At 45.8% G+C, this 11,463-nt stretch overlaps 1 protein-coding gene across 1 annotated transcript; it reads left to right on the plus strand.

The window, feature by feature from the left end:
• Nucleotides 1–3,090: 3,090 nt before the first annotated feature.
• On the plus strand, nt 3,091–9,921 carry LOC114802215 (histamine H3 receptor). Its single transcript, XM_029000925.1, has 3 exons — nt 3,091–3,902; nt 5,702–5,868; nt 8,536–9,921. The coding sequence occupies exons 1-3, from the start codon at nt 3,659–3,661 to the stop codon at nt 9,406–9,408; spliced, it is 1,284 nt and encodes a 427-aa protein (XP_028856758.1). The 5' UTR covers nt 3,091–3,658; the 3' UTR covers nt 9,409–9,921.
• The last annotated feature ends 1,542 nt before the right edge of the window (nt 9,922–11,463 follow it).

Here is an 11,463-nt window from a genome sequence, read left to right on the forward strand (position 1 = left end):
ATGTGTTTGTACGAGCCACAGCTTTGAATATGGAAGGTTGTGCCTTTTCTTATTTTGCCACCAAAACATGATTTTCTCCCTCTGCCTGCATGTGGCACGTGGCTGTGGCCATCAATATGGATGCAATTACTTTGAATGAAAATGATTCATTTGAATTTCATGTAATGAACCGTGTCCTTTTAGGTCAATGGTCTGTTTTAGAAATACATGACATTAATTGTGAAAGAAATCTAATCAGGGAATTAGCAGAAGCCAAATGGGACCCCCGGCCCAAATGAACAGCTAATGGTTTTGTATGTGTTATTTTCGTTTCTTCTGAAGTGGGTTCATGAGATGGCAAAGGCGTAGTATTTACCAAAATAGGAGCTCCAGGCCCTTCATCACAAGATCAAACATCATTAGGCATTAGGGGGAGAGAGCGCTTTCTCTGAAAGTGTCTCTTCCTGGAGACGGCCAGATGGGCCTGAATGAATTCAATCTATCACCCTGCTCCCTCTGCCACAACTCTGACCAATTGGGACACTTATTGGCGTTATATCTTTGATTGCATTAATCATGTCCAAATGTTTGGTTTAACAGGTTAATTCATGTTTAATGTTGAGTTGTTAAACATGAACTGCCTGTACTCACTGCTAAGGGTGCCATTCATCCAGGGGGCGCCACAAACAGAGGGAGACAAAAAGTGTTTCTTAAAACTCATTGGTATTAAAGGTCCCCTATACTGAACATTTCACGTGTTCCCCTAGCCTGTCTAAGGTCCTGCAGTGGCTAGAAATGGCACTATGTACAGCTCACAGTGCAGGTCAGAGCAAATGAGAATCATGAGGTCAAAAGAACTGCCTGAAGAGCTCAGAGACAGAATTGTGGCAAGGCACACATCTGGCCAAAGTTATAAAAATTTCTGCTGCACTTAAGATTTCTAAGAGCACAGTGGCCTCCATAATCCTTAAATGGAAGACTTTTGGGATGACCAGAACCCTCCTAGATCTGCCGTCTGTCCAAACTGACTATCAGGGAGAAGAACCTTGGTGAGAGAAGTAAAGAAGAACACAAAGATCACTGTGACTGAGCTCCAGAGATGCAGTCAGGAGATGGGAGAATGTTGTAGAACGTGAACCATCACTGCAGCCCTCCACCAGTCGTGGCTTTATTGCAGAGTGGCCCAATGGAAACGTCTCCTCAGTGCAAGACAAATGAAACCCTGCGTGGATTTAGCTAAAAAAAAAAACACCTGACTGACTTGAAAAATCAAAGATTCTCTGGTCTGATTAGACCAAGATAGAACTTTTTGGTCTTAATTCTAAGTGGTATGTGTGGAGAAAACCAGGCTATGCTCATCACCTGTCCAATACAGTCAAGTTACATTCCTGCAAGGAGGACTGGCAGAGGATCCCCAAATCCAGGTGTGAAAATTTTGTTGCATCTTTCCCAAAAAGACTCATGGATGTATTAGATCAAAAGGAGCTTCTACTTCACACTAATCACATGGTCCTGAATACTTAGGACCATGTGATATTTCAGTTTCTGTAAAAATGTCAACAATTCTGTGTTTTGTTCAATATGGGGTGCTATGTGTACATTAATGTTGGAAAAAAATTACTTAAATGATAGCAAATGGGTGCAATATAACAAGAGTGAAACTGAATACTTTTGGTACCCACTGTATATAAAAGCAAATAAGAAAAAGCACGTCATTGGATCTTTAATGTCTCTCAACAGGAAAAGAGCAAGCCCACTTGAATTTATCTGTGTGGAAAACCATATTAAGTAGTAGTAGTAATAATAATAATGATTCTATGAGGCCATTGGCGCACCCCCTCCCCTTCCCCCTCCACCATTGCAAGCCAACAGGGCCAATAATTGCCATTCATGGCGTGTTTTTAAAAGTACTGCCATTAAAAGCCACATGTTGTTGCAAGAAAACAGTGTAAAAAGGTCACTAAATCTTCCACTACGCCGTTTTTCTATGCCGTTTAGTTGTAAAACACTGTATAGCATTAGTGTGCAAGCACGTGGACACGCCCTCGTCACTGCCTTTAACACCATCAAGCCAGGACGGCCTAAAAAGCGGCGTTCTGGCTGGATTATGGGGGCGCCACCTAAAATCTTGCCCAGGGCTCCAAATTTGTTAAGGCCGGGCCTGCTCGCTGCATCCTCGGAGTACCAGAAATATGCCTGGAGGCTGTTATTTAACAGCCCCAAATAAGTGTCATCCTCCACGTAGCCATGGATTAATAAGGAGTCATCCTACCGTCAGCCATTTGATGGCGAGAGCCTACGTGCGAGATGCAGAAACGAAGCGGGGATCGTGTCATCCGCGCATCTTTTCTGAAGTCCGGGATAGTCTGCCGCTATTACGGAATGGCACTATGGGGAGCCTAACAGTCACACGCTGGTGCCAGACGAAGCCTTCATTAGACACCGTGCTTCCACGCCGACAGATGCGAATTAAATACATTACATTTCTCTGAACGCCATCGATGACACCAGCAGCCCCACCCCAAACACCCTGAGGCGCAGCTGTGTACACCCGCTTGTGCGTCTGGTGCGCTTGCGAGCCAGTGACTCATCCCACACACACACACACACAAAACGAAGGAGAGGGGACACTGACAAGGCTGTAATTACCGACCTGACAATAGCCGGACAGAGTAAAGATAGGATGGTGATGAGAGCGTGCGCAGGGGCCGGCTATCACGCTGTGCCCCCTACAAAGGACCCTGGCTCACAAGCCGGTGTCAAAGCAGCGAGATTCGGGGACACACACGAGGGCTGCGCTCGCTGCCTGAATCCAAATCACTAGTGACCTGCAGAGGAGCCACGTGGGACGAGCCACTGACATTCTTCTGAGCTCGTAGGATTCCTTTCAGAACTGGATTTGGAGGCAAACGGGCGCCAGCGGAGTTTTCTACCCATCATAGACCCAGTAATAACAGCCGAGCCTCCTCCTCAAGGATCTGGAGACTGTACATAAGGTTAAAACAAATTAAACGTTGCAATGCTTGACTGTTCTGTGGTCACACAGTAGTACTCATCTGGAGAATGTCCAGAGGGTACTTGAGAATGTGTCAGAATCACAGACCACATAATTTACTGCCATGTGCAGTGTTACAGAGACTGGTTGCCATGTGAACGCTGATGCTCTCTGTTGGTTTGCATTTTATGTTTTCTGCTTTATTTCATTTTTGGAAAATTCCCACACTGCTTGTTGGACCCGTAAGCGTCCACTTGTACATTGTTTTTTGTCTTTTGCGAAAATGCCAGTCTTACTCTACACAGACATGCATACAAAGACAAAATGGAAATTTGCAATCAGACCGATGTCTCGCTATACGTTTATTGTGCTTTTCAGTCCTGTTCACACACACACACACACACACGCACACACACACATACACACACACACACACACACACACACACACACACACAGGGGCAGACATGCATGTAGATATATAGGCAGGCTTCGGAGCTGAGAGCAGATCGATTCTAAAAAATTCTTATTGCGAAGTCGCGACGTCCTGCAGGAGCGACGAGCGCGCGCGCGCGCGCGCGTCGGACCCGTCGCCGCCGCCGCCGCCGCCGCCAGCGCAGCAGACGCAGGCGGGCATGACGCCGGTGGAGGTCGCGACGTGGCGGGCTTCCTGAGGACCGCGACGATGGGCGCGTTCCCGCCGGAGCGCAACGCCAGCTGGGGTCTCCCTCCCGACGCCGACGCCGCCGCCGCCGCCGCCGCGCTGCCGGGCTACGTCCTGGTCATCCTGACCGTTCTCATGGTGACCCTGGTGGTCGTGGTGGTGGGTGGAAACGCGCTGGTCATACTCGCGTTCGTGGTGGACAAGAGCCTCAGAAATCAGAGCAACTACTTCTTCCTGAACCTGGCCATCTCGGACTTCCTCGTGGGTAAGCTGACTTTTTATACCACTTTTTAAACTCAGTGGCAGCGTGTGCGTGGAATACTTCAAGTGCATTAAGTGTTTCAGTCGCCTCGTGTTAACGCGAAAGAAGCCCCGGACGTGTTGGAAAATCCCCCGTGGACGCTGCGCTGAACCGACCCAGGTAACGATGTTCCGGGTCCTGAGTGGGAGAGCTCGGCGTGGGAGAGGGGGGGGGGGGGAAAGTTCTGAACCCTCGCACGGGATCTCCAGCCGCTCGGGATGGTGCCACCACGCCAGGAAAGAAGACTTTCGACTTTTTGGGGTAATTGTGCAAGGATCTGAGCCTTTCACTGAGACCCCCGGGGGATGGGGATGGGGATAGTGGGGAGGAAGCTGCATGGCACCCCGACATGTGACCTTTTCTTTCTTTTTGTATGTGTGATGTATGCCGAAGGATGCGGAGTACACGCTTGGAAGGTGAATGGCTCATTGAGGAAACTGTTCTGGCGGCGGTGACTGTGGAAAAGGCGTGCACACGAGCACACGCCCTGCTGGGCCCCCCTCTTTGAGTCTCGCCTGGAGCTTGCAGATGGGGGGGGCTTCGGGCCCCGCTTTCTCGGCGCGGCTGCTTTTATTTCGTCATTTCGACAGGGCCCATCCAGCAATTAAGCCGAAGCCCAGAGAGCCCGTCTTAACGTACGCTGCGCTGCGCTGATCATTTCCAGGCATTTTTACAGTTGCCGTGTGTCTCGGAATCAGATTCAGAATCGTGTTTTAGTGGAATTTGGTTCCCTGCCGTCGGTGCCTCACCAGCAACACAATCAAGGATCTTATTTAGACAAAATACATGTTATAAACAAGATAACAATATGGAACGAAGGTATGAAGTGGAAACCGGTGTCATTTGTATATGCCTCACACCTTAAATTTCGTTGTTCCGTGAAAAGTGGCGACGGCAATAAAGATTGATCTGATCTTTATGGATTAGGGGTCAGAGATGGTTCAGAAGGGGTCAGAAGTCCTGGACCGAGGGCAGGGGGGATTCTTTCCGCCGTTCTTACAGTCCGCTGCAGGCGGTTCCTCTCCAAGCCGGACTGTGACGGTGGAGCACAGGACGTGCAGAACCGCATGGAAGGTTCGAAGAGTACATCCTGTGCTGGGCCTTTTTGAGGATGGAGGAGATGTCATGGGAAGTGGTGGTTCCCGGGAACTCTCCACAGTCGGCGCATTGCTGCATGTTATGGTGAGGGGACGAAGCGATGAAGGAAGTGTCTTGAGTGTGTTCAGCCATGGGTTGTTTTGTCGGCACCGTACCACCCCGCTGTTCAATGTGCCGTCGACTCGGACTCGTCACCATCTTTAATGTAGTGTCAGGAATTTCACAATTGGGACCATGGAATCACAGTACAAACTCCAGGGCAAGGCAGAGTGTGCATTGTGGGTCTGTGAAGATCGTCACGAAAGCGAAACATTGCCGGAACAATGAGGTGAGCACAGCTTCAGATGGGTTGGACGGCGCATAGTGAAACGAAACGGCGTTTCTCCGGGACCGGGTGCTACGCGCAACGTTTAAAATACACGACTGACATAAAGTGCCCGTGTGCGACAGAGACCAACCAGACAACACATAGACAACAAAGAAGGAAAGTAAGGTGCCAAGCAGAATCAGTGCAAATACAAAGGAAAACGAGCGGATTCTGAAGCTGGCGTGCCCTTTGACCTCCTACTTCATGTTGTTCGGTGTTATGGTCCAAACAGGTTTAACCATAGACTCACGATTTTGCCACAGTGCCATTAACCTTTTTTTTTTGTTCTTTTTTGAAGGAGCTTTCTGTATCCCCATCTACATTCCCTACATCTTAACCGGCCGCTGGATGCTCGGGCGCGGCCTCTGCAAGCTGTGGCTGGTGATGGATTATCTCCTGTGCACCGCCTCCGTCTTCAACATAGTCCTGATCAGTTACGACCGCTTCCTGTCTGTCACCCGGGCGGTGAGTGACTATGCACAGGACACAGTGAATGAATGAATGAATGAACGAACAGGCATATTCGCTAGTAATTTTCCGTCTTTGTTCTTTGCAATCTGGTTCAAGATTCATCACGATGGATAGAGTCTGACAGTGAACAGCAATTTTCATGACACAACCCTGCATTCTGATGCATCGGTAAAAAAAAAAAAAAAAGATGAAAATTGCTCCCAGCATCCGGCTTGTATTGTGTGAACTGAGCAATGCAGCTGAAAATCTCATCATAGCGTATGATTATCTCGCGCAGGGTCTCGGGACCACTCTACTGTTGGGCGACTGTTTTAAAAAAACCAGCAGCAGCTTTGGTTCTGTCATCCTCACATTGGAAAGTCTGGGCTTGTTAAGTTCCTCTGATGCTGCCGCACCTTTCATCACGTGATTCTGGAGCCTCGCGCTGGACTCCTGCAACAGTATCTCATTTCCGGTTGACTTCCACCGCTGACCCATGTTCTGGGGTGAGCCTAGTGTGTAACAGAAGACCACAAAGCCACTTAACCCTGAGTGTCTCCAGGGGGGGACTGTCCCCTGTAACTACTGATTTTAAGTCGCTCTGGATAAGTCTGCTAAATGCCATTCATGTAAATGTAAATGTTCTCTCTGTCCTCTTATGGGCATAATGGTGCTCCAGGGTAAACAAATGGAAATGAGCTGGAAACATGTGAAGAATTAAATACAAGAATTCATCTCTTCTTGGCATTGTTCTAAAGCAAGTATCCTTAATCAACCTCATAAACACCCGGGTTTAAAAAGTTAAAGTAATTACCAAATAAAGTCATGACGTCTACTATAAGAGGATAAAATGGTCTGAGCAATCGATGGCTCTTGGCCAACTCAAAACTGCCCCTGACATATGAAAACAGTCTGCGGGATTTAGAATAGAAAAAAAAGTTGATTTTCCAGAGCTTTCCAGAATCAATATTCTGTGACCACAATCATGTTCTCACAAAAAACATTATGCTAGAGTAATGACGTATGCTTTTACAAGAAATGGAATTATAGACACCTTCAAGCAGCGATTCTCCCAGCTGACACGGGATAATATTGCATTTTTGTGCACAGCGTGACATGATTGATACTTCAGAGGGAGATGGCACCAGACCTCATGGACTGCATTGTTTGGTTGGGGAATTTGTATGGGGTTGATATTGATTGAATGTTAATCTATACAAGACCTTGAGAATGTGGTGAAATATGTCTTTAGATTTACAACTATATATTTATATTAGGGCATTAACAACAACATTAACAAGCCACATCTCCAACTGTCCTTTGTACGTTCCCTCAAAAATATATATATATACTATAATAAAAAAAACTGTTGCACACACACTGGTAGTAGGTTGACTTCATGTCAGTTTTATAAGCGAGTTCACACGCACAGAGAGAACCGAAACCTCACAACCAGGAAAATCCAAAATGGGGAAAACATCTCCTTTCACCCCAGGAGACCAACCCCCAGAGGACAGTTGTGTTTCCTGAAATACGGTACAAAACAATAAAAAAAAAAACTCGAGCGTTTCCTTTCATTTAGTCAGCTTTGGATCAATGGGGCCGAATAATACACGCTGGCCAGGTCCCTGTGACAGACAGAGGAAACTGTTAATGCCATAAAAAATTGTTTGCATTTATAATATAAATGTATATGTTTTATAGCATTAAGCATTGTTTAAATTTGTCAATTGTTTTATGGCATAAAATGTATATACCTATAGCGCACACACACACACACAATCGCTCAGTCCTCATATTGTTACCATCGTCCCTAGACTGGGAGCTAGTTAATCTGACAATGGTATGCCTCACTTTTATCTCCAAATTTTTTTTGTAACAAGATGCACAATGTCCTGTATGAATTACTTCATAATGTGTTACCTGTCTGAAAAAAGACTTTTACTTGATTATGTCTGGTTGCATTCATGTGCGGCATTACCGTTTGCACTAAATCATAAAAAAAAACAAAACCAGCTAAATGTGACAGAGTCAATTAACTGGTAAGGCCACACACTGTGTCAAAGTAAGTGTGTGTGTCATGCTCCCATCAGCAGCCTGACACTCAACACCGTGGACTTGTGAGATTGGGTTTTCACCCGTGCCTTGTCCTGTTTTCCACTGATTACTTTGTCCCTATGTACATACGCCGATCAGCCATGACTTTTAATGCTCCTGTCTACTTTTGTGTAGATTCACCTTATGCCACCTCATACCAAAATCGCGGCACAACCCAAGGTTTCCCAGCAGAACGTTGTCCTATTTTCAAAGCCTATTTTCATGGTGATGACTGACAGCCCTCTAGCATCCTGTTTCCTCAGTCTAACGGATATCAGCATGTCACACACGCAAAATCGTGCAAGCAGTGCATCCAGATATGCAATTTTTCAATCCCACAGTAGTCCAACAATGCACCAAAGCATGCATAAACATATCTGATAAGTGCTGTGACTACTTAATATACTTACTCAATAATTAGTCTGGTCAAATATATTTCCACCAAATCTTGTTCATGGAACTGTTACACACCAAATCTGCCACCAAACCATACATGCAGATAAATGATCATTTTATCAGTTTTATTCGCAAATTGAAGTAGTAAATCTTACTGAAGTCTGCTGCTTTTATTTCTGTTTGTGGTAGGTGCGATACAGAGCTCAGCAGGGAATGACCAACCAGGCTGTGGTTAAGATGGTGGCTGTATGGGTGCTGGCCTTCCTGCTCTATGGACCTGCCATCATCTTTTGGGAGCTGGTAGTGGGCAAGAGCATAGTTCCAGCGGACCAGTGCTTTGCCGAGTTCTACTGCACCTGGTACTTCCTCCTCAGCGCCTCAACCTTCGAGTTCTTCTCTCCCCTGGTGTCAGTGGCTTTCTTCAACTTCAGCATCTACCTGAACATCCACAGGCGGAACAAGAACAGGTGCAGGGCGGCGCGCAAAGACAGACAGGCAGAAGTGGAGCAGAGGTGGACTGATTCGGGCGGAGTCTCGTCATCGGTGTTCTTCGTCAAGACGCGAAAAGTGTCATCCAGCGAGCCGGCCGCTGTCTCCGCCGTCATCGAGGAGGATGACGAGGTGTCACCCTCCTCCAGCTGTGAACCCAGTAGCGGCTTGACCATAAGGAAGGCTAAAGGGAAGAGAAAAAACACTGGCGCGTGGATCCTGGCCTGTTCCATGCCGGGCCAGGCCTCCTCCTCTGCAGCCTCCTCTAGGGAAGGACAGTCGCGCCTGTCCCGAGACAAGAAGATTGCCAAGTCGTTGGCGGTGATAGTGTGCGTGTTTGCCGTGTGCTGGGCACCGTACACACTGCTGATGATCATTCGCGCGGCCTGCAGTGGGAGTTGTGTGGAGAACCACTGGTACGAGGTGACCTTTTGGCTCCTGTGGCTGAACTCTGCCATTAACCCCTTCCTGTACCCACTGTGTCACAGCAGCTTCCGACGGGCCTTCGCCAAGATCCTGTGCCCTAAACGACAGTCGGTACAGCCTCATATTGAAGTACAGTCCAGTCAGTGACAGTTTTTGGATTGAAAAACATTCAAATGAAGCCTTTTTGAAAATTAGTTCTTTCCATGAAACTATAAAAAAAAAACTATTGCATGAGGTTACTTTAAACAGGCAGTTACACTGCAGTGCAAAATAAAATTGCAAGTCCATGTAGGGAACAAACATAATTACAGTCAATATAGAAATTGTGTTTTGTACTGACTCACCAGTTGTACTGATGTTATCATGCCATTAAGTGAATGTGATTTTTTGGTGTCGAATTAGCATGACTGTCAAAAGACTTCAGCACTTTTAGCAGGTTTGGCTTGCAACAGGCAAGCCAGATCATTCCCATGTGGCATATTTGATAGTGAGAAGAAAAAAATCCCTTGAATTAAAAAAAAAAAAAAAGCAAATGTAAATGTGTGTATGTATTCACTCACATCATCTCACTTAACTCTTGCTATGTTAACAAGACTAATTAGAGTTTCAGAGTGTAAATCAACTCATCCAAGAGAGGCTAGATAATTGGCCCCTTCACTGAGGTGCATCTTTAAAATTTCATTTATTATGTCATTATAAATGAATTGTAATTCATTTATGATGTTTTCTTGAGATGCCAATTATCAGAACAGTTTCTATGTACTGTTTTTATGTAAAAAACTGATTGAGGGTTGGGGAAGATAATAAATATATTAAATTATTTGAAAGAAGATTTTTTTTAATAATGCTTTTTCAATTTTTGAATGGAACCTTTGTGATTATCTAAAGCTACATTGTTGCTTTTATAAATCAGTGTTCCTTCCTGAAACACCAATATGATTAGAAGGATGCGTCTATTACTTCAGTCCAGTGCTTCAAATCCCCAGACTACTGAGCTTCATCCCGAGCCCTGTCTCATGCTTCCCGGACTGTTCTCACCTGGGTTTCTCTGCATGTTCCGTCTGATCGTTCTTCTGCCCTAAACCAGCTCTGACTTGAATATATGAGTTATGGTGGGAGGAGATAGGACCTTGCGCCACATTTGCATATGTTGCTTGTTGATAGGATGGTAGTTTAAATAATCCAGAATGTGTTGTCAAGTAAAGTTCATTAAAAAAAAAAGTTTGTCTTCTAGTTGTTGGCCTAGTGGGTAAGGAAGCGGACCCGTAATCAGAAGGTTCGAATCCCAAACCGCCAAAGGTGCCACTGAGTAAACTTGAACTAATTTGCTAATTGATGATGCACTTTATGATTGAAAAATCCTCATACGTGGGTTTGAACAATTTAAATCAGCAGCATGTCTAAAGGTTATGCAAATTCTTGTTTACACATTTGTCCTTTGTGAATCCATCAGTGTCTGTGAAGTAAATGCCAGTGGGTCTCAAATGTGGGTCTCGAACCCCACAATGCCAAAAAATCTTAACGGTCCCGACTGACTGGTTTTTGACCCTGATGTCAGATCAGGGTCAGGCGTTTACCCTTCACTCGACCTATCTGACCAACAACTCAAAAGACTTGTGTTGTATAGGTTCAAAGCATTGCTGGTGAAAGAAAGAACATTTGTTATCTTTCACAGGGAAAGAAAGGTCTCAGAAGGTCATAACACACCGTGGTGACAGCATCACAGCAACAAATGTATATTTTACAGATTACAAGAAGAAAAAGGGGTTCCCCTTTTTGGGCACCCGTGTGGACGGATGGCGCCCCCTCAGCCTTCATTTGTACCTCCAGCGGCCGACATCCAGGCCAGTTCTGACAGGTGTGTGGGGGAGCTGTCCCTGGTGCTGATCTCTCGATTTTAACAAGCGCGTACCTTGGTGGACACTTGCCTCTCGCCTTTCTGGTAATAACACTCAGTGTGTCAGTATGTGTTTTGGAACCAAGATCAAGCCTACATTTCTGTAGGTTTCAAGGCTCAATAAAAAAAAAAAACCCTGTTATCAGCAGAGTAACATTTTAAATATCACCATCCCCAGATGGTTGTGTTCTGGTTTACGAATGTGATTGTGGGGATATATCTTTAACATGCAAATCACTGCTATATAGACACAAGAATTAGGGCAGCTGTTGAGCATGACATTTTGGCAATGTCTCCATCCCCTG

Source organism: Denticeps clupeoides, chromosome 13, assembly GCF_900700375.1.
Source record: "Denticeps clupeoides chromosome 13, fDenClu1.1, whole genome shotgun sequence".
In the NCBI taxonomy this organism is placed as follows: domain Eukaryota; kingdom Metazoa; phylum Chordata; class Actinopteri; order Clupeiformes; family Denticipitidae; genus Denticeps; species Denticeps clupeoides.